This window comes from Drosophila novamexicana, unplaced genomic scaffold (assembly GCF_003285875.2).
Source record: "Drosophila novamexicana strain 15010-1031.04,08,12 unplaced genomic scaffold, DnovRS2.1 tig00000689-arrow-pilon, whole genome shotgun sequence".
Lineage (NCBI taxonomy): Eukaryota > Metazoa > Arthropoda > Insecta > Diptera > Drosophilidae > Drosophila > Drosophila novamexicana.
This window is the reverse complement of record NW_020824818.1, coordinates 2,163,926-2,186,737: the sequence shown is the minus strand read 5'-3', so window position 1 is coordinate 2,186,737 and position 22,812 is coordinate 2,163,926. Positions and strand designations below refer to the sequence as shown.

Below are 22,812 nucleotides of genomic sequence, written 5' to 3'. Positions count from 1 at the left end.
TTATTCAGCAATTTGACCTGCATTTTTAAGATAATTCCTTTTGATAATTGTATTTATGTCCAATTTTAACCTATGCATATTAATAGGCAGATATCAGAAGCAGTTAGACCAAAGTGATATGAAAATTTGCATACATATTTTAGAGGTATATTGGGTTTGATTTCTGATCTCCCATCTTACACTTTTAATCTTCAATCTAACATCTCTAGCTGAAGGATATTTTTGTTTGTGTGGCAGAGTCGCCATCGTCATTGTCAACGGTTTTTGGCATTGTTTTGCTATCTTTGCCGCTGCCGTTGCCCGTTACGGTTACCGTTAGCATTCCCGTTCCCTTTACTGTTACTGCTGCTCTTGCTCTTGTTGTTGCTGTTGCTCTTGCTGTTACTGTTACTGTTACTGTTTTATTTATTGTTTGCGCTCATTTGAGTCAATTACGACAAACGGAGATTGTTAATTGTTTTGCTGCTGTTGCTGCTGCTGCAGCGGCTGCCGCTCAAGTCCAAGGCAAACAAGTCACATCCTGTCCATCGTGAACAGGGGGGGTTTGGGGCACACTCCATTTTGTTTTCTAGTATTTATTCGTTTGCCTCTTTTGCCTTTGTTTCACTGCTGCTTCTCGGCTGCTGCTTATTGTTTGCCTTTTGGTCTCTGTTGGCCTTTGTTTGTTTGCTTTTGGCCAATAAACTGTTTCTCCCCTATGGCTCTGCTGGGCCCCCGCTGGGCCCCCGCTGATCTGCAGCGCGCTTAATGGCGCGTTGAACGTTACATTTGCTCATCGTCTGTACCCCCTGAATCCCTCTCCTCCTCTCCCCTCTGTCTACTATCTGCCACGTTTCAGCTGTTTTTCTTGCTGCTCGACTTTTTGTCGTGTCTCTTGCGTAAACTTTAATTGGCTGTCAGTTCATTGAGGTAAGTTTTAATTAATTTTTTCGACCATGTTTTATGTGTGGCTGTGTAGGTGTGTCTTTGTGAGGCAATGGCATCTTCATCTTAAATGGGCGCCTCTACTGTGTGCACTTCTCGGCGGCTAAGTGGTGCGTTAAGCCGGGCACTCAAATGTTTGGCTAATTGTTCTGCCAACATTTTGTGCGGCCCAGGGGAGGCTTTGCAGGATGTACAACTTAATGGTTGTCAATCTTTCGAAATTTATATTTCTTATGCTTGTACAAAAGTCTTATTTGGCTTTTATGGGCTTTGTTGCAAAAGCGTTCAAAATATTTGTTACTCTCCTAAAGATTTGTTGAAGGCTATAATGGTAATGGAATTTCTATAGATATCCAACGGTCCCCTAATTTAGTAGGTATATTTTGGAAAATAATTATACTTTTACACTTGTTCACGTTTACTTTCTTGTTCCACTTAACGTTTTACCATGCGTTCTACCAATTAAAAGGAGTTTCGTTTCAATTTTCACGTAATATTATATTTCTTTGAGTCGGGAAAACAAATTTACAAATATTTTAAGCCAAAATCACAATTTTGATAAAATTTTGAATTTATAAATATCTATCTATTGTTTGTAGGGTAGCCAATTAGTCCAAACGTGGAATTTTACGAGAACCTGAAATGATGTAAGGGAATTTAATTTCGAATGCAACTACACTTACGACATTATTTTTTATATATTTCCAAGCTCTCAATTTGTATTGTCCCAACCAAGACCAGCCTAATGTTTTGTTATATTTTGCCATCTGTACTTACCTATTTGCCACATCCTTTGGTTCTTACTGTTTTCCATAAATAATTTATTTTCTGGCTCAGTGTTTTTATTGGGCGACGGTATTGCATGAGGTTTTTTTTCGGGAGGCTTTAAAATTTTGTCAACTTTGCGGCCACGTTTGCTCAATATAGTCATATCCAATTCGCTTAGATGCTTCTGATCATATTCGCTTAGCATGCGTGTTGGTATTCTCATGTGCCAGCGCTTTACAAAGCCACTAGTCTGCGGTCTATAGTCGACTAGGCAGCGGTTGTTTTCCATACCGTTAAACCGCCTGAGATATTCGACTTTATAATGATTTTTAGTTGAGCTCAGAGCCTCGTGGGCCATGAGATCTTTCAGTTTCTTTGACAAAGTAGGTTCCTGTATGTCTACTCCGCTTAATATTTTCTCTTGCAGTTTCCGCCTCTGTAGATAGTGCTCCTTGAGTATCTCATTGCATTTGCGGACCTGCTCGGCAGCCAGATGGGTCTCAAGCCGTTTCTCTGAATTGGGTACACTTTTTCGTGATCTTTCCTCATTAATCAGACTTATTGCAGAGTTTTTGCTTATGAATTTGGAGTAATCAGGTTCAGTTATTGGTTTCTTCAACTGCTTAAAAGATGTCACACATCGATGCGGAGCGCAACCTAAATAAGGAGCTGCAATTTAAATTGGAATCCGCTGCCCAAGCTTTTACTTACTTACTTTTTGGTAATCTTTGGGCTAAGCCAAAAAGGCCTATACTGTTAATTTTATTAAGATTTTTGGCGGCCATTCGGAACTTATTAATTTACAGATGGGCACTTTGTAAACGCTTAACAATTTTGCCTAACTCCTAACAGTTGATTCAAAATTGTATCTGGTTGTAGCAGATGTGACAACATGAAAATTTTAGTGTAGCTTAGGTAAAAAATTGTATTTGTATAGCGTTGGCCTACTCAGTTTGTTGGAAGCAATAGAATAAGTTGTCTTCCCAAACATATCGATAAGAATCGAGTTTCAGTATCATATGTTATATGCTTGTCAAATGAGCATTCGTGCGTTTTTAATTGTCTACTTGGAACTTGAAAGTGAATTTCGGCAATGTACTCAAAAAATTACGTGTAACTGGCAAGCATATCCTAACTAATGTCACCTAATGCACAACGATGCGCTTCATTAGCGAAATATCCAGCCTAATGTCCATTAAGCACCTTTCAAATTGAGCCCTAACGAAAGTGCATTAAGTATTTTGTAATATTTAATGTTCATTGAAAAGGTCGGCCCCACCTTAGTTGGCAAAACTTCAGTATGACTTAAATAATCCTTAACCGACCATCATCATCATCATTATTACGATGATGATGATTATCATCATTATCAACATCTTGTTGTAGCAACCATGTCCAGCAATCGCACCCGAAACGTGCTGCAGCTCCTGGTCTTTCTTACCTGGCGTCTCGTTTAGAAAAATTGCTCACGCACGGTTTCGTTTTGGATGGTTGGGATGGTGTTTCAGGGCTGCGCAGAAGGAGGATTTTAAGTGCTGGCAGCTCTGTGGTCTGGCTTGTTCCTGATTTTGTTTACCATTTACCGTTCAACATTTTCTGCTGTGTATCGTTCGTCGCCTAAGCGCATTAAAAGTTTTCTCTTTTTTCCTTTTTTTTTCCTTTCGGCGATTTTCTTTTATTCGTGCACTTTATCGAAAGCACATCACGTAGTGCACCTGATTTGCTGACAATCCTTGGACATTCTAAATAGGCAACCGGCACAGGCTTAAGACTGGACTCACAGCTTTTACCCGGGCTGCATACGAAATTCATGCAACGCTTTGTGGCATCGTTTTAATTAAGATTAATTACCTTCAGTGGTTAATAATTTCACTCGCTTTGATAAATATTTAAACTATCTCTTGATAGTGCCTCACTTAAGGGACCGAAAGTTAATTTACAGCCTAAATGACCCAGAATATTTTGTGAAAAATTCTGCTAATGGGTCTCGTCGTTTAAGGGAGTCTTAGAAAATGTGCGGATGCTCAAATTAGGAATTTCTGAAGCTCCATCTTGCTTTAAGCAGGCATAACTCTAAAGGTACCAAAAGGCAATATATGTCGATATATATCGGTAAATGGAAACATCTAATAGACATTACAATTTATAAAAAATATAAAATTGCCCTGTTTTTCTTCGTTTTTTCCGCTGCCTATATAGCTGGCTTATACAATTCAACTTCTTAGTATAATAATATAAACTTACTTAAATAAATATCGAACTATAGGATATCGATAGAATAATGTGTGATAACACAGTAAAAATGCATGCACAACGAGTCGTACATACAAAAAAAAAAAAAAAACAAAACATATTCAAATAGAAAATGTATAATCAATTAAAAGGATTTAATATATTTAGAAATATGATGGATAGTAGTAGAGCAATAGATTTGAAGTGAACAAGAAATATGATTGAATATTAAAGCATTTGGGACGGATTTCAATGGTACACACACTCTGCTGTACATGAAGCTATCCAACAATACAGATTTCCTTTTCCGAACTTCACCCTAACCAATTGGGGTCTGTGTGTTTGGCCCAGCTTTGTTACATTTCAATGCTCTGGTCACAGTGCGTCATGTGTTTGGGCTTGCAGCTGCTTATAGGGCAGAAAGGTGAGCTATTGCATTGAGTGCGACTCGTTGTTAAAGTTGACTTCAATGCCTTCACATCAGCCAAGTAAATCTGTTGGGCTTGTTGTTGTTTTGTGGCTGGTAATTGCAAGCGAATCTGGGCAGCCCACACGAACGTCAAACAAAGCTGGCCATCATTTTGGCTAATTGGTTTTACATATCTTTGAGCTATGACTATGTACTACGTGTGCGTAGCTCTATATAGTGCAAGTGGCAGCTAAAGCTGCAGGTCCTCTAACATAGACGTTATATATGACTGAGATGAGTTTATAAATATGATTAAAGACGACGATTATCAAATGCGATGGAAAGAATGAAAGAGAATCCTAGAAGTCAAAATGCTTATAAATGTTTATATTTATTCTTTTAATTAAAGACTCCCCGAAGAAGTTATTATAATTTAACCCCAATAATTTGTAATTATTGTTTTATTTTCGGTGGATTTTTCCAGCTTGCAAAAATTAAAGAGATTTTCAAAATGTCCTCTAAACTTATAGATGAGTGCATTTAAGGCAGCTTTTAAATTATGTTGTATTGAAAAAGTGTAATAATTGAAACAGGATTTAAGTTCTGCTTTTTAAATTTCTTAATTTAATTTGTCAAGCGTTTAAAACTGTAAGCCATTGGGAACTGCAAATTTACCCAGGTAGCAACGTTAAAAGGAACTAAATAGGATTAATAAACTGCGAAATTGAAAGAATAGTATACGTTGCAGCGCTGTGCAAACGCCATGCTCCATTAGCGTAGACCAACACACGGAGCTCTGAAACTCAGCAGACCTAGAGCCAATTCCATGCCAAAAAACCCGAGCCAAACTTGCGACTCAGCAAATCAAATTGAAGCGCCGTGCGCGTATCCATGGCCAAAACTTGCCCAGCAGCTAACAGCGTTTGCATAAAATTGACAATGCATTAGGAGAATAGAAGGAGCGCCTCCTTTATATGTAAATATCAAAGTAAATGGCTGGATGGGAGCTGAGCTTGTATGTCAATTAGTTTATATTGCAATATATTTTTAGCATGGATATATTGACTATATCACAAAGTTTAGATTTAAGGATTCTATCAAGCAGGTGTCTATTTGAAATGAAAGAACTATATATTTTATGCATTTCTATTTTATGTTGCTTAATTTCTACTGAAAATTTGGGTTGTATGTCTACATATTTATGTTAGCTTAGTTCTAGTCTCGAGTTGTAGTCTTGGGCGAGTACCTAGATTTGATTCTGAAGATATTCCTAGCAGCAACAGCCATTGTCAATACAGCACACATTGCAGTCGTATGGATACATGCAGGGACTACAGCATGTTGAGCAACATGTGCAGTCACAGGATATATAACAGCACAGAGTACAGCAGGGGCTGCAGCAGGTACTGCAGCACGGACTGCAACATGGGATACAGCAGGGACTACTGCAGGCGCTGCTGCAGGGGCTGCAACACGGACTGCTACAGGGAGTGCAGCAAGAATAGCAAGGAGAGCACATCACGGTTATTGCTAATAGAAATAAGTTAATTAATGTTAAATGGACGTCAAGAACCTATATTCGATTCTTACCCTTGAGGGAAGTTCTTCACAAATATAGGAACTGCATATTTGCACACGAATGTTGTGAGTATTGATTGGGTTGCATGGCGCTCTCGATTGTCAGAGGCCAAAAGTTCACACAGACGATATCACAAATGCTTAACCACACGAAAGACTAGACCCTGCAATAAGACAGAGTTATTATTATATTTTTTTAAATCAAATTGTTTACTCACATGCTTGCAGACAGTCATAAAAACTTACACAAACATGTATAGATGTTAATGGAGCAGAAGCCAAAAGAATTATGAAAAAATGTTGATTTGTAATGCTATATTTGGAAATACTATTTCAAAGCTTGCTTATCGGTTCCTCATTTCGACAGTAATCAATTTACATAATTTGAAAAAGGGAATTATAAAGCAAAGAACACTCCAAATCCGACAGCTTCAAGAATGTATACCTATACTCTTACCTATTTTTATATTTTGCCATGAGGTTTCCTCAAATGAAAAATCTGCAGGTAAACAACAGTTGTATTGAAAGTTTAAACATTAACAAAAGTATATCAGTGTGGAATAGTAGAAACATTGACCTACCAGGAACGCTGTTTGTTTAAAAATATAAAGACCAAAGGCCACATTAGTGTCCACACCGATATATTTATCACATTTGCTGTAATTTTTTGAGATAGTAGTTTATTGACAGCAAAAACAACTAGAAAAGCAAATATTCCACATACCAAAATTATGTCTTTGTCAGCTTATATATAAATAGCTTAGCAAAACGAAACACAATAGTACTTCTCACATGCTCGCCATGGTAAGTCAGAACTCAAAAGTCAATTTCGATATAAAAACCTTTTAGAGAAATTATAGTCTTTCAGATATTTGCTGGTTCTTGTAATTTTCGGCATTTGCATGAATATGGTTAAATGTGCTCCAGATAGATTACGTCAAATTCAGTTAAGGCAAGGCTCTTTAACTACAATGCCAACAACCACAACTACAATTAGTGATCTCTGTATAAAACATCCTAATATACCACCTTGTCGCACTACAACTACTGCGACAACTCCATCGTCAACCACACAGACAACTCCAACTCCAACCACAGTGACAACACCGACTACAACCACATTGACAACTACAGAAACAAGTAACCTTTGTACAACGTTTCCTGATTTACCAATTTGTCGCACCACACCGGCTACAACTACAGTGACAACACCAACGCCAACAACAGTGACAACCCCAACCGCAGTGACAACACCAACGACAACCACCGTGACAACACCAACCCCTGTGACAACACCAACGCCAACCACAGTGACAACACCGACTACAACCACATTGACAACTACAGAAACAAGTAACCTTTGTACAACGTTTCCTGATTTACCAATTTGTCGCACCACACCGGCTACAACCACAGTGACAACACCAACGACAACCACCGTGACAACACCAACCCCTGTGACAACACCAACGCCAACCACAGTGACAACCCCAACCCCAGTGACAACTCCAACTCCAACCACAGTGACAACACCGACTACAACCACATTGACAACTACAGAAACAAGTAACCTTTGCACAACGTTTCCTGATTTACCAATTTGTCGCACCACACCGACTACAACCACAGTGACAACACCAACCCCTGCGACAACACCAACGCCAACAACAGTGACAACGCCAGCCCCTGTGACAACACCAACCCCAACAACAGTGACAACACCAACGACAACCACAGTGACAACACCAACGCCAACAACAGTGACAACGCCAGCCCCTGTGACAACACCAACTCCAACCACAGTGACAACCCCAACCCCAGTGACAACTCCAACTCCAACTACAGTGACAACACCGACTACAACCACATTGACAACTACAGAAACAAGTAACCTTTGTACAACGTTTCCTGATTTACCAAATTGTCGCACCACACCGGCTACAACCACAGTGACAACACCAACGCCAACCCCTGTAACAACACCAACCCCTGTGACAACACCAACGCCAACCTCTGCGACAACACTAACGCCGACAACAGTAACAGCACCAACCCTTGTGACAACACCAACACCAACCACAGTGACAACACCAACCCCACTGACAACACCAACGCCGACAAGAGTAACAACGCCAACCCCTGAGACAACACAAACGCCAACCACAGTGACAACACCAACCCCAGTGACAACACCAACCCCAGTGACAACACCAACGCCAACCACAATCCCAACATGCACAGTAACCACTCCAGCGAGAACCACAACTTCTTTGATTACAAAGACAGTGACAACCACAGCTTCCCCCACTAATTCTGGAGGAGAGCACGAGCACCACAACCATCACCACATTCATAATCACCATATACCTTTATTTCCTCTTCCGCTGCCTTTGCTTCCGCTCCCGGCTCCGGTTCTGGGCGAACCGCCCTTGCCGAATCCGCCGCACCTACCGCCACCACACCTACCGTCTCCCCACCTACCGCCGCAACCAGCTCATCCATTAAAACCGTTGCCTGGACTTCCACCCCGACCACCACTACCTCCGCCTTTTGGCTTCCATTGGAAAGCCCTCAGTCAAACAACATCTAAAATCGCATAAAATTGTATGATTACAAGAATATATAAAAAGCGATCTACATTTAAAAGCATTTAAAAGAAAGATGAATTAAATAAGCCATAAATATGTTTAAACGAAACTTTATTGGATTAATCTTGCTCTAAACTAAAAATATATATGTAAACTAAACCATTTTTAGTAAATAATTTTTCTAGCAACCGATTTGTCATTATGAGCCTTTTTATTAAATGATTGATTAAATGACCGGCACCTAGTTTTCCGAGTGTCCGCAAATTGTTTAATTTTTAAGTAACAAACAATAAAGAAACGCTATGTTCGCAGTGCCGAACATTCAGACATACATATATAAGCTATTCGATTTTTTCAGTTTTACCAGAGCCGTATTGTACTGTATAAAAAGAACTTGCTAGTTTATAAGATGCAACATAAAGATATTGCGAGAAACAATAACGTTTTTTTTTCTTAAAGAACTCAATTTTTGACCGATAATTTCTATGACAGCTATATTATGCAGCGACCTGCGTAATAAAACTCCCTTCTGCATACATATATATGCAGCTTGTTGAGCCTATTAAGCAGCGTCTCTACTTCTTAATAGTTAATTCTTGACTATCTTCTAGATTTCTTATGAAACTATGAAACTTTTAAACACAAGAATGGGTAAAATTCGTTTGGGGTTGTATCCAGCCTCGTACTACATTTTATTTATATTGTCTCAAATCAAATTATTATGTAAGTAGACAGTGATAAAACTCTTTCTGCACTTTAATTTTATAGGGCAGTAATATATATTTCAAATTTTACGACTACGTGTTGGCGCTTCCGTGTCCACACATAGGGCCAATGACTAGATCTACTCGGCTCATCGTTCTGCTCAAGAATATATATACTTTCTATGCCACATTTTGTTTGAATATATTTAAAGACAAGACCATTTTCTAGCTAGAGCAATATATTATTTTATATTGAAATTAATTAAAATAAGACTCGGCAAAAATTTTAAATATAATGTTAGCAATGCAATGTCTTTTAGCAGTGATTGCGTTGCTTCAAAATGCATTTCTTTAACGGCGACCCTGTAGTACCTACCCTCACATTCAGAAAAGAAGCATTCAGATATATGTTTGTAACATTGCAATGGAAACTTTGACCTTTCAAAATAATTTATTTAAGTTGATAAAATTAATAAATTTGTTTCCACTGCTGACATATATATTGCAAAGGTTAGTTTTCTAATCTGATTGTAGTTCATTGACAGCGAGTACCATTGGGAAAGAAAATTTCACTTATCTATGCAATGCTTTACATTTCCCTGTCCCTATATAAAGAGCTTTGTACAAAGAACAATCAATAGTGTTGCTCAGTTGCTCGATATGGGAAGTGACGACGGGGAATAGACTTTTCCTTTAAAAATTCTTAGATTATATAAGACTAGGTTTTTGCTTAACTGTAATTTTTCAAGTCATTTCTGTGTCGATGATAAAATGCGGTCCTGATAAATTACGACAAACACTAACAACGACAACCTAAGATTTAACCATAAATATAATTCAAGATTCAACTCGAAAGACAACAAATTATTCAAAGACAACACCTGTTTCTACCACAAAGACTATTCCACTTTCAACTACAAACACAACTTTACTTTCAAATACAAGGACAACACCAATTCCAACTGCAAAAAAAATTAAAATCTCTACAACGAAGGCTACAAAAACTACATCTGTCTCTACCATAAAAACAACTCCACCTCCAACTAAACAAACGACAAGAATTTCTACAACAAAGACAACCCAATGAGGTTTCCCCAAGTTGAAAAATCCGCAGCTAAAAAAAGTTGGACGTTTAAAATTCTTTTATCGCAAATTCAAACGAAAACTTGTTTTCTTTAATTTTTACACATACATTAATAAAAGTAGTTAAGTGCGGAATAGTAAAATCATTGACCTAACAGGAACGATATTTGCTAGAAATATAAAGACCAAAGACCACATTAATGCCCATGGTCGATATATATGTATATATATTACATTTGCTGTCATTTTTTGAGATAGTAGTTTATTGACAGCAAAAACAACTAGAAAAGCAAATATTCCACATACCAAAATTATGTCTTTGTCAGCATATATATAAATAGCTTAGCAAAACGAAACACAATAGTACTTCTCACATGCTCGCCATGGTAAGTCAGAACGCAAAAGTCAATTTCGATATAAAAACTTCTTAGAGAAATTATCAGTCTTTCAGATATTTGCTGGTTCTTGTAATTTTCGGCATTTGCATGAATATGGTTAAATGTGCTCCAGATAGATTACGTCAAATTCAGTTAAGGCAAGGCTCTTTAACTACAATGCCAGCAACCACAACTACAATTAGTGATCTCTGTATAAAACATCCTAATATACCACCTTGTCGCTCTACAACTACTGCGACAACTCCAACGTCAACCACACAGACAACTCCAACTCCAACCCTAGCGACAACTCCAACGCCAACCACACAGACAAGTCCAACTCTAACCACAGTGACAACACCGACTACAACCACATTGACAACTACAGAAACAAGTAACCTTTGTACAACGTTTCCTGATTTACCAATTTGTCGCACCACACCGGCTACAACCCCAGTGACAACACCAACGACAACCACAGCGACAACACCAACGCCAACAACAGTGACAACGCCAACCCCTGAGAAAACACCAACGCCAACCACAGTGCCAACATCGACTACAACCACAGTGACTACTCCTGTGTCATCTACAAAGACAACTCCAATTTCAACTGCAAAAACAACTAAAATCTCTACAACGAAGGCTACTAAGACATCTTCGGTTTCTACCGCAAAGACAACTCCACTTTCATCTACAACGACTACCAAAATCTCTACAACAAAGACAACCCCTGCTTCAACTACAAAGACAACACCAGTTTCAACCATCAAGACAACTCCTGTCTCATCTACAAAGACAACTAAAATCTCTACAACGAAGGCTACAAAAACTACTCCTGTTTCTACCACAAAAACAACTCCACCTTCAACTACAAAAACGACAAAAGCCGCTACAACAACCCCAGCTTCAACTACAAAGACAACCCCAGTTTCAACTACAAAGACAACTCCTGTCTCATCTACAAAGACAACTAAAATGTCTACGACGAAGGCTACAAAAACTACTACTGTTTCTACCACAAAGACAACTGCACTTTCAACTACAAAGACAACCCCTGTTTCAACTATAAAGACAACTCCTGTCCCATCTACAAAGACAACCAAAATGTCTACAACGAAGGCTACAGAAACTACTCCTGTTTCTACCACAAAAACAACTCTACCTTCAACTACAAAAACGACAAAAGCCGCTACAACAACCCCAGCTTCAACTACAAAGACAACCCCAGTTTCAACTACAAAGACAACTCCTGTCCCATCTACAAAGACAACTAAAATGTCTACAACGAAGGCTACAGAAACTAATCCTGTTTCTACCACAAAAACAACTCCACCTTCAACTACAAAAACGACAAAAACCTCTACAACAATGACAACCCCAGTTTCAACTACAAAGACGACTCCCGTCTCATCTACAGAAACTACTCCTGTTTCTACCACAAAAACAACTCCACCTTCAACTACAAAAACGACAAAAATCTCTACAACAAAGACAACCCCAGCTTCAAATTCAAAGACAACCCCAGTTTCAACTACAAAGACAACTCCTGTCTCATCTACAAAGACAACTAAAATGTCTACAACGAAGGCTACAAAAACTACTCCTGTTTCTACCACAAGGACAACTCCACTTTCAACTACAAAGACAACCCTAGTTTCAACTACAAGGACAACTCCTGTCTCATCTACAAAAACTAATCCTGTTTCTACCACAAAAACAACTCCACCTTCAACTACAAAAACGACAAAAACCTCTACAACAAAGACAACCCCAGTTTCAACTACAAAGACAACTCCCGTCTCATCTACAAAGACAACTAAAATGTCTACAACGAAGGCTACAAAAACTACTCCTGTTTCTACCACAAAGACAACTGCACTTTCAACTACAAAGACAACCCCAGTTTCAACTACAAAGACAACTCCTGTCTCATCTACAAAGACAACTAAAATGTCTACAACGAAGGCTACAAAAACTACTCCTGTTTCTACCACAAGGACAACTCCACTTTCAACTACAAAGACAACCCCAGTTTCAACTACAAGGACAACTCCTGTCTCATCTACAAAAACTAATCCTGTTTCTACCACAAAAACAACTCCACCTTCAACTACAAAAACGACAAAAACCTCTACAACAAAGACAACCCCAGTTTCAACTACAAAGACAACTCCCGTCTCATCTACAAAGACAACTAAAATGTCTACAACGAAGGCTACAAAAACTACTCCTGTTTCTACCACAAAGACAACTGCACTTTCAACTACAAAGACAACCCCAGTTTCAACTACAAAGACTACTCCTGTCTCATCTACAAAGACAACTAAAATGTCTACAACGAAGGCTACAAAAACTACTCCTGTTTCTACCACAAGGACAACTCCACTTTCAACTACAAAGACAACCCCAGTTTCAACTACAAGGACAACTCCTGTCTCATCTACAAAAACTACTCCTGTTTCTACCACAAAAACAACTCCACCTTCAACTACAAAAACGACAAAAACCTCTACAACAAAGACAACCCCAGTTTCAACTACAAAGACAACTCATGTCTCATCTACAAAGACAACTAAAATGTCTACAACGAAGGCTACAAAAACTACTCCTGTTTCTACCACAAAGACAACTGCACTTTCAACTACAAAGACAACCCCAGTTTCAACTACAAAGACAACTCCTGTCTCATCTACAAAAACTACTCCTGTTTCTACCACAAAAACAACTCCACCTTCAACTACAAAAACGACAAAAATCTCTACAACAAAGACAACTTCAGCTGCAACAACGAAGACAACTCCACTTTCAACTTTAAAGACAACTACAAGGACAACTCCTGTCTCATCCACAAAGACAACTAAAATCTCTACAACGAAGACTACTAAGGCAACTTCGGTTTCTACCACAAAGACAACTCCACTTTCAACTACAACGATTACCAAAATCTCTACAACAAAGAAAACCCCAGTTTCAACTACAAAGACAACTCCTGTATCATCTACAAAGATAACTAAAATCTTTACAACGAAGTCTACAAAAACTACTCCTGCTTCGACCACAAAGACAACTCAACTTTTAACTACAGAGACTACCCCAGTTTCAACTACAAAGACAACTCCTGTCTCATCTACAAAAACTACTCCTGTTTCTACCACAAAAACAGCTCCACCTTCAACTACAAAAACGACAAAAACCTCTACAACAAAGACAACCCCAGTTTCAACTACAAAGACAACTCCCGTCTCATCTACAAAGACAACTAAAATGTCTACAACGAAGGCTACAAAAACTACTCCTGTTTCTACCACAAAGACAACTGCACTTTCAACTACAAAGACAACCCCAGTTTCAACTACAAAGACAACTCCTGTCTCATCTACAAAGACAACTAAAATGTCTACAACGAAGGCTACAAAAACTACTCCTGTTTCTACCACAAAGACAACTCCACTTTCAACTACAAAGACAACCCCAGTTTCAACTACAAAGACAACTCCTGTCTCATCTACAAAAACTACTCCTGTTTCTACCACAAAAACAACTCCACCTTCAACTACAAAAACGACAAAAACCTCTACAACAAAGACAACCCCAGTTTCAACTACAAAGACAACTCCCGTCTCATCTACAAAGACAACTAAAATGTCTACAACGAAGGCTACAAAAACTACTCCTGTTTCTACCACAAAGACAACTGCACTTTCAACTACAAAGACAACCCCAGTTTCAACTACAAAGACAACTTCTGTCTCATCTACAAAGACATCTAAAATGTCTACAACGAAGGCTACAAAAACTACTCCTGCTTCTACCACAAGGACAACTCCACTTTCAACTACAAAGACAACCCCAGTTTCAACTACAAAGACAACTCCTGTCTCATCTACAAAAACTACTCCTGTTTCTACCACAAAAACAACTCCACCTTCAACTACAAAAACGACAAAAACCTCTACAACAAAGACAACCCCAGTTTCAACTACAAAGACAACTCCCGTCTCATCTACAAAGACAACTAAAATGTCTACAACGAAGGCTACAAAAACTACTCCTGTTTCTACCACAAAGACAACTGCACTTTCAACTACAAAGACAACCCCAGTTTCAACTACAAAGACAACACCTGTCTCATCTACAAAAACTACTCCTGTTTCTACCACAAAAACAACTCCACCTTCAACTACAAAAACGACAAAAACCTCTACAACAAAGACAACCCCAGTTTCAACTACAAAGACAACTCCCGTCTCATCTACAAAGACAACTAAAATGTCTACAACGAAGGCTACAAAAACTACTCCTGTTTCTACCACAAAAACAACTCCACCTTCAACTACAAAAACGACAAAAATCTCTACAACAAAGACAACTTTAGGTGCAACAACGAAGACAACTCCACTTTCAACTTTAAAGACAACTTTAATTTTAACTACAAGGACAACTCCTGTCTCATCCACAAAGACAACTAAAATCTCTACAACGAAGACTACTAAGGCAACTTCGGTTTCTACCACAAAGACAACTCCACTTTCAACTACAACGATTACCAAAATCTCTACAACAAAGACAACCCCAGTTTCAACTACAAAGACAACTCCTGTATCATCTACAAAGACAACTAAAATCTTTACAACGAAGTCTACAAAAACTACTCCTGCTCCGACCGCAAAGACAACTCAACTTTTAACTACAGAGACTACCAAAATCTCTACAACACAGACAATTCCAGTTTCAACTACGAAGACAACTCCACTCTTAACCACAAGGACAACTCCACTTACTACTACATTCTCTCCGAGTTCTACTTCTCTAGAACCAACTGTATTAACTCCAATGTCTACAACTTCAGTGTTTACAACGCCATCTTCAAACTCAATTTCCACAAATGCCATTTTGTCCACAGTGACACCTATATCTACTACTGATCCAGACAATTATCATGTACACCAGCACCATCATCATCATCATATACCACAGTTTCCACCGTTTATGTTTCCTTTTCCTGCACTTTCTGCCCTTGCGAATTCAGACCGACTGCCTAGTTTACCCCTTCCATCATTTCCACTTCCAGCTGCAATACCACCTCCAAATTTTCCTGTTATTTCGTTCCCGCCTTTATCACAAATTCCGCCACCACCGGGTCTTCAAGTACTGCCTCCGCTTCCACCAGGTCCTCGACCACCTGCTTTACCGCTTTCAAGTCTACCGCCTTTTAATAATTTACTGCCGATTCCTCCTAATATACCAGCTTTATCTTTTCCTATGACTACCGCCCTGCCAACTCCTTCCAGAGCTCCAAGTCTAGCTATTCCAAGCTTTCCAGCCCTTCCAGCTCCAGGTCTTCCTAGTTTACCTAACATTCCAACCCCTCCCAAGTTCCCAGATTTAACCTTTCCTAGTCTTCCTAATCTTCCAGCCCCTCCCAAATTCCCAGTTCCAGACATTCCCAGCCCTCCCAAACTTCCGACCCCTCCTAGATTTCCGGTTCCAGCGCATTTCACACCTCCTGCATTGCCGTTTCCGGGATTACCTCCACCACCGCCCCCATTTTCAAATCCCTTTGGGTCTCTTTGGAAGTCACTTTATAAAAATGGAACTTATGACGGGATAAATAAATAGTAACAAAATATTTGTGAATTAAATTTACATTTTCTTTATTAAAATGCACAGTTAATTTATTGGATGGCTTTTCAAGGGACTTTGTTTTGATCCGAAGATAATGCTAACAGCAAGGCCCACAACCGCCACAGCAAGCTCCACATGGTGCATAGCATGGTGAACAGCCACAAGGACCACAAGGACCGCACGGTCCGCAGCAGGAGCCAAAGCAAGGACCACAGCAGGGCTCACAGCATGGTCTACGGATAGGAATTAGAGTGGAACAACCGTCGCAGCACATCTTGATGGATTACTATTTCCTTTTGTGTCTCATAGCGAATATTGTTAGGCCCGTTGTGTGCAAGATATAAAAGTACCTACCTTTTAAATAAATGCCTCGGGAAATAGTTCTTTACTGCTTGTGAATTCAATATTGACAAGGGAAAGGTTCAAATTATTAGCGTCCACAAAGTCCGTGCAGCCTATTGGTTGTTTACAAAAACAAACTGATTCCTGTTGCAAATAAATGCTTCAGAATATTTATTCCAATCTAATTTTACATTTTCTTCTCTACTTACATGCCTAGAAACAGACACAATAAAATTACAAGTATTGTGCCAGGATGTTTTATGTAAAAACATTCATAGACGTCTGTCTAAGTATTCAGAAGGTCCATTGGACCTTGAACAGTTTTTACATAGGCCTACTATATTTTGTCTTTTTATTTTCAAATATTTGTAATATATATGGATATTTTGATATTTTAGATGTTGACTGCACGGCTACTAAAGTTAGTAACTTTGACTCATATTTCTGAATTCTCCTGTGCTGAGTCTTCATGAAACCATATCCCTGTCCCTCACCTCTTTGTCGAGCTATTATTTATATTATAAACCAATTATGTATATCTATTAAACAGTCTACTTGGGGATAGAACCATATCCGTTAAACTGCCGACTGAACCCTTTAAATAATTCGATTGGGCTTTTAATAGAGAACTATTAGAATGATATTTTATCTATAACATACGCTTACGCTTACCAAGCAAAAAGTAAATTTACCTGCTTTATGACTAGACGATAATTATATATTTTACCCCGAAGCGAATTTAGATGAGAATTACAGTTGCTATCAACAGTTTCCCCACAATTTTATTAAATAGCATTTGTGTATGCAATTGATAATTCTAATTAGCCAGTTTATTTTACAAAATAAGTACACACAAGAAGTTTGTATTTAACATTTATTAACTCTTTCTTATAATCCCATTTAATTAACACCATCATACCATCATCACCATTAAATAACTTGATGCCAACTTAATTATTGAAAACCATGCAAATCTTGTGAAGAAAATATATATAATTAATTAAAATGCACATGAATTTTGACTTACCCAGTATACCAGTACCAGCGATAACTTCCAGTATCACTAATGTGGGTGCATTGTGCTCTGTATCCTATCTCTATCCTATCCTAATTCCAACGTATGGCTAACACCATAAAACGATAGTAGTTAACAGCGAAATCTATTTAAAGAGCAAATAATTAATAAATTAAACAAAAAGTCCATTTTTAACTTACCAATTTATCGACATTTGAGACGTTGTCGAAAACTAAAAATGTATTACTTATTAATACTGTGTGGCACACACAGAAAAAGTTGTGTACGAAATTATTTACAAGGAGTGCAAGCAAAAGCATGACTTGTAGTATTAAGTATTGAGCTGTAAAAAACATTCAGAAATTGGAGAATTTGGTTTTCTAATAATACTTACTTTTAGCCATTTTTTGGAATTAAGATTTACCGACGAATTTCGAATAGACATTTTTAATTTGTATTTCTTGTTTCCAAAATATATGTGGACCTAACAAATGTTTGTTGAAGACTGAGTATATTAATCATTTCACTCCTAGGCTAAGAAAAGATTTGAAGCCTAAAAGTCAAGGCTAACTGCGATCTATCAAAAACAATTTTGCATATTTTAAATTTATACTGTCTGCCCCTAAAGGCAGTTTTAGTTCTAAATTGGGAAGAAGAAGATCAAGCCGAATGTACTTTGAAATACTTTGGTAGCATTTATTGTATGGATATATATATATCCTATGGCAAGATACTGTATGTGGCCAGTTTTAATATAGCTAACATAACAATAAAAGTAGTCGTTTGTTTTTATGAAATTATATATTTAGTGTGCGGTAACATTATCTTGACGCTGTATTCTATGGACATAAATAATTTTGAGAGCTACACATGATAGTAGCCGTAAGCTTTTCTCCCTAGATTTCTTCTGCAACCGAGATCCCATCACCGCCTCATCCAAATTTAGAAGCCAGTTAATTCAGTGTAATTCTGTGTACCAACTGATAGTAAAATTAAATAAATAATAAATGAAATTAACGTACCAAGACAAAAAGTAAAACGCCCAGCGTTTTCAACACAATCGTCCAGTCCAGAAACCGGGTCCGCTTGGACCCCACCAGCTATTAAATGGTCCGTTGAATGACCCAAAGCAGGGATCATAATAACCACCAGGTGCACTACCACCACAAATTCCAATGCAGGCGCCAGGATAGCACGTATATCCAAACATGATGATTTGGTATGAGCTGTATAGGAGGAATATTAATTTCTTATAAAATCTTTGGAGTAAATGCTAATCTTACATTACTCGTGTTACACGAAAATAGGAAAAAAGGCCGAAATTTCAAAAATATTTATTTCGAAATTAGTGTACCGAAAGGTTCCAGTGTCGGTGTTGAACTGACTAAAAATCTATACGAAAATCATGAGGCTGAAGTCGGAACATGAGTTGAAACCCAATGCCTACTAGGCTGAAACACGAGTACATAGCTATGTATATTGTCTGTACTTTCCAAAAAGACTACTTTTAAATCGATTCATATATTCTTCGCATTACGCAAGCAGAATAATCAATTACGTTCCTGGAAAGTGCTTGCCAGATGACGAATACGGCACAAAATTAAGCGATAAGATATTTTTCAATATAATTTTAGTTGGTGAGATTTATTTTATTTATTCAAATTTTACAAAATACAAAGTGTCTTCTACATCTTTTGTAGTACTATTGCATTATTCCTTTATTTCGTTCTGAAGAAGATTTAGTTAACAGCATGGTCCACAGCCGCCACAACAGGGTTGTAGTCCATTTCGCTTTCCACAGCAAGGGTTGCAAGGGCCGCATGGGCCGCGGCCGCAGGGACCACAGGGGCCGCAGGGACCGCAACAGGGGCTACAGCAGGGTGAGCAGCAGGAGCCGCAACACGAATAGCATGGATTACACATCTTGATAGGGTGGCGAGTTTTCTTGCTGTAGGGCAAGGATAATCAGATAGAGCCTTAATAAGCGGCTATAAGAGTACCAACCCTTAAGTCAACTTCTTCACGGAAATAAGGTCTACTTAGTGGGCAAAACGATTTTAGAAATATTGTGATTATTTTCAGCCTCCAAGTCTCCAAAATGCCGACGGACCCAATGGCACAATGTTTAATTACAGGAGAGACTGGAACCTTTGAAAACAATTCTTTTTATGTTACTTTTGATTTGAACAAATATTTCTACTTACAGGCCTAAAACATTCACAAAAATTTCGTTTTTGAAAAGAGTTCTTTTCTGTACGAGGCTCCAAAGATTAATGAACAAAATATTACACAGCCATTGAGAACTCTTCCAAAATCAATTTCAAAGCCTGCTTTGGTATTGTATTTTAAAGGCTTACTAAGTTTTTGGTTATCTAGTATAGAAATCATAAATCGGAATCGATTGTCTTCCACAGCAGTTAGCTTTCGATAGTTATCGCAAATAGAAAGAGATTATTTAAAATTTTAAGTAGAATTGATCTCACTTTATTGAGAAATATGTAGCATAAGAATATACAAAGTCAAATCAAGAAGTTTATGAGTCAAAGTATGGTTTTTATTTTCTTTTTGTCTATGTAAACATAAACCTTATATACTGATCAAAGCTGTTGAAGCGTGAGATTACCGCACGCTGGTAGGTATATAAATTTTGAAAGTCAATGAGCCTAGAATTCTTCCTGGTTTTCTTCTGTAAGCCAAATCTGCATAGCCGCCTCAACCATGCCATGTATATCTCGGTTCTTTCTGCTTGTGATTTTTGTATATACAGAAACTATTATAAAAATCATGCTTTATAATTTACTCACCAGGACAAACATGGAAAGCATGAGAACAACATGTAATCACCAGCAGCCACCCCAGCAGCCACAACAAGAGCCACCCAGGCCGCAAACGGGCCCAGCCATTGACCCATAGCTGGGATCATAGAAACCACTCGGCGCGCATCCACCGCAGGAACCAATACAGGCAGCGGGATAGCAAGGCCAACTGCACATGGTGATTTGGTAAGAGCTGAAAGCGAACGAGATTATAATATCTTTTATATTTAATATTATTGAAATTGAGTTACATTAATCGGGCTACACGAAAAAAGGAAAAATTTCTAAGTTTTCAAAACTTATTTATTTTCTTAGCTGAGTTACGAAAGGTTTTAATGTTGATGGTAAACTGAATAATGTGTGATTTGTAGGGCCTGAATAGGTTATATATTGAGTGAAAATTCAGGGACTGCTGTTACGTAAATAAAACCTTTTTTTTATTTAAAACCAAAACTTGAATGTACAATTTTAATTAAATTTCTTGACTTGGTTTTTTCACATCTCATTTTATGCCTTTTAAGGCCAAATTGTGGATGAAGAAAAAACCTCTGCCAAAAATGTCATTTGAGCCAATAATTAACTTAAGAACCACATGAATTAAGAGTGTTGGGACTTAAGTGAAAATGCCAAGAGTGCGTAGAAGACAAAGCGGAAATTAATATCATACACGCTGTGCTACAGAGTTGAATAAATTAAATGATATTAGTCGCTACTTTGTGTATGCATACTTGTGGTTTTGTTGATGTTACGTATACGCCGCGTGTGACAGCCTGAGCGACAGCGAACGCTGCAAGGCCAAAGTCGAGCGACTTGTCAATGCTGTCAGACCATCAACTCAATCGTTGTCTCTCTCTCTCTCTCTCTCTAAAATTAAGTGCGAAAATGTGCAAATTAGATTTTGTGGCTAACGCAAAGACTTTCCCAACACATACGCACAACCAACAACAACTCACCTTTAATTACATCCAGTCTACGCTGCGTATACGCAACCCGGCATTTAGTGAGCAACAACAACTTTTTGACACCACGCATATGAATTAATTAGCAATTGCCGACGCGCCTGATGTACCTGCTATTTAGAAGCAGCCCTCTGACAACTAATATACGGGGTACATATGAGAATGATATTTATGGAAAGAGCAGCTATCTCTTTAATGGTCGAATATTAAATACTCTTGCGGACAAAAGTAGCTTAATTTTTTTTTTTAATTTATTATTTTTTTTTTTTTGTTACATTTGATTGATTTATTAATTTATTCCGTTCGACTGAATGCCTGTTTAAATAACTTTTTGCAAATATTTAGTTTCAATACGAAGTTCCGTGATTGTATTGAGCTTTGGCACATGTAGTTATTTTTAGGGTTCCTTGGTAGGGGGCACTAGAGTTGAGCAAAATCCAGGATGGAATATCGAGTGTAAAGGGTCCACAATGCCAGCCTCAATGTTAACAGGCTGCGTTTAACCACAGATAATCGCCGCCCCTTCGTGAAGAAATTTCTATGATATAAGAGTAGTGTGCTAATCAGATTTGGCCTACTCGTACATGTATTAAGAACACTGAAGTCTATATAATATAATTCAGGTTATATAAAATACGTTCAAAAAATGTGTTTTAAGTAATACTTCGCAATAACGTCTATTTAATAACTCGAACTTGTTAGCTTTCTTGTTTAAAATACCCGAATTGAAAGGTATAAGCATATATTAATTTATGCGTCTGATTTGTGTGTGTGTGTGTGTGTGTGTGTGTGTGTGTGTGTGTGAGTGTGTGGTGAAGTTTGTGGGTTAGGAGCTGTTAATGCCTATATTGAAGGAGTTGGGAGGTATATTCCGCTTGACTGGTGCGCAGAAATCGTACTTTGTTGGACCATAGTTTCAAAGTGGTTGACAAAAAGTTGGGTTTAACAATAGTTAAACCAAGCAATCGTAACTTGTACTCGCCATGTCCTTGTTAGCTCTTGCATACAATTATAAAGCCATTAATGTCAAACGGAATGACACAGGACACATTGTGTCCACCCACACATTTACTCACCCGCATCCGCACACAAACACGCATACACACATTTGCCGGCAGGACAATTGTAGAGCATTGTAATTGATTACACTTGGGATCAGCTTCATTTTGACATGGCCCAAACACAAGCCCCAAAACCCTGCATTTAAAAACTATTCTCCGGCTTATTGTCTAGGTAAAGAGTAGGGGCAAATAATTTGTATGTGTGTGTGCGCAACTGTGAGTAAACTGTCAATTTAAAATGTCACAACCAATAATAAACGAGGCTTGCCCACACACACACACGTTCACATACATTTATTGGACGCGTTATACAGAAATCAATGTTAAT

At 38.1% G+C, this 22,812-nt stretch overlaps 4 protein-coding genes and 4 long non-coding RNA genes across 11 annotated transcripts; 2 read left to right on the top strand and 6 right to left on the bottom strand.

The window, feature by feature from the left end:
- Window positions 1–1,435: 1,435 nt before the first annotated feature.
- Window positions 1,436–2,615, bottom strand: LOC115763217. 3 transcript variants are annotated; one of them, XM_030705686.1, is made up of 3 exons: window positions 2,408–2,615; window positions 1,702–2,361; window positions 1,436–1,561 (listed from the first exon to the last, which is right to left on the bottom strand). In XM_030705686.1, the coding sequence occupies exons 1-3, from the start codon at window positions 2,475–2,477 to the stop codon at window positions 1,533–1,535; spliced, it is 759 nt and encodes a 252-aa protein (XP_030561546.1). In that variant the 5' UTR covers window positions 2,478–2,615; the 3' UTR covers window positions 1,436–1,532. The 3 variants fall into 3 exon arrangements, with proteins under 3 accessions (XP_030561546.1, XP_030561548.1, XP_030561549.1); XM_030705688.1 differs by having other exon boundaries at window positions 1,702–2,349; window positions 2,408–2,614; XM_030705689.1 differs by having other exon boundaries at window positions 1,702–2,349; window positions 2,404–2,612.
- A 2,882-nt stretch (window positions 2,616–5,497) lies between these two features.
- Window positions 5,498–6,230, bottom strand: LOC115763101. 2 transcript variants are annotated; one of them, XR_004017862.1, is made up of 3 exons: window positions 6,130–6,230; window positions 5,924–6,075; window positions 5,498–5,863 (listed from the first exon to the last, which is right to left on the bottom strand). It is a non-coding gene; the product is annotated as an uncharacterized LOC115763101 (long non-coding RNA). The 2 variants fall into 2 exon arrangements; XR_004017863.1 differs by having other exon boundaries at window positions 6,158–6,175.
- Window positions 6,231–6,882: 652 nt separating this feature from the next.
- On the top strand, window positions 6,883–8,511 carry LOC115763270 (mucin-2-like). The gene has a single exon (XM_030705748.1). The coding sequence runs from the start codon at window positions 6,883–6,885 to the stop codon at window positions 8,509–8,511; it is 1,629 nt and encodes a 542-aa protein (XP_030561608.1).
- Window positions 8,512–10,840: 2,329 nt separating this feature from the next.
- LOC115763268 (probable serine/threonine-protein kinase clkA) lies at window positions 10,841–15,591 on the top strand. The gene is made up of 11 exons (XM_030705747.1): window positions 10,841–10,874; window positions 10,946–11,057; window positions 12,048–12,214; window positions 13,010–13,219; window positions 13,292–13,504; window positions 13,830–13,932; window positions 14,003–14,092; window positions 14,142–14,284; window positions 14,453–14,662; window positions 14,735–14,911; window positions 15,305–15,591. Exons 1-11 carry the CDS (start codon window positions 10,841–10,843, stop codon window positions 15,589–15,591), a joined length of 1,746 nt encoding a protein of 581 aa, XP_030561607.1.
- A 712-nt stretch (window positions 15,592–16,303) lies between these two features.
- Window positions 16,304–16,941, bottom strand: LOC115763121. The gene is made up of 3 exons (XR_004017868.1): window positions 16,843–16,941; window positions 16,646–16,777; window positions 16,304–16,584 (listed from the first exon to the last, which is right to left on the bottom strand). It is a non-coding gene; the product is annotated as an uncharacterized LOC115763121 (long non-coding RNA).
- A 552-nt stretch (window positions 16,942–17,493) lies between these two features.
- Window positions 17,494–18,144, bottom strand: LOC115763163. Its single transcript, XR_004017876.1, has 4 exons — window positions 18,043–18,144; window positions 17,849–17,991; window positions 17,676–17,793; window positions 17,494–17,607 (listed from the first exon to the last, which is right to left on the bottom strand). It is a non-coding gene; the product is annotated as an uncharacterized LOC115763163 (long non-coding RNA).
- A 290-nt stretch (window positions 18,145–18,434) lies between these two features.
- LOC115763161 lies at window positions 18,435–19,032 on the bottom strand. Its single transcript, XM_030705614.1, has 3 exons — window positions 18,932–19,032; window positions 18,671–18,874; window positions 18,435–18,617 (listed from the first exon to the last, which is right to left on the bottom strand). The coding sequence occupies exon 2, from the start codon at window positions 18,856–18,858 to the stop codon at window positions 18,700–18,702; it is 159 nt and encodes a 52-aa protein (XP_030561474.1). The 5' UTR covers window positions 18,859–18,874; window positions 18,932–19,032; the 3' UTR covers window positions 18,435–18,617; window positions 18,671–18,699.
- Window positions 19,033–19,651: 619 nt separating this feature from the next.
- On the bottom strand, window positions 19,652–20,815 carry LOC115763162. The gene is made up of 4 exons (XR_004017875.1): window positions 20,716–20,815; window positions 20,453–20,657; window positions 19,853–20,390; window positions 19,652–19,796 (listed from the first exon to the last, which is right to left on the bottom strand). It is a non-coding gene; the product is annotated as an uncharacterized LOC115763162 (long non-coding RNA).
- Between the last annotated feature and the right edge of the window lie 1,997 nt (window positions 20,816–22,812).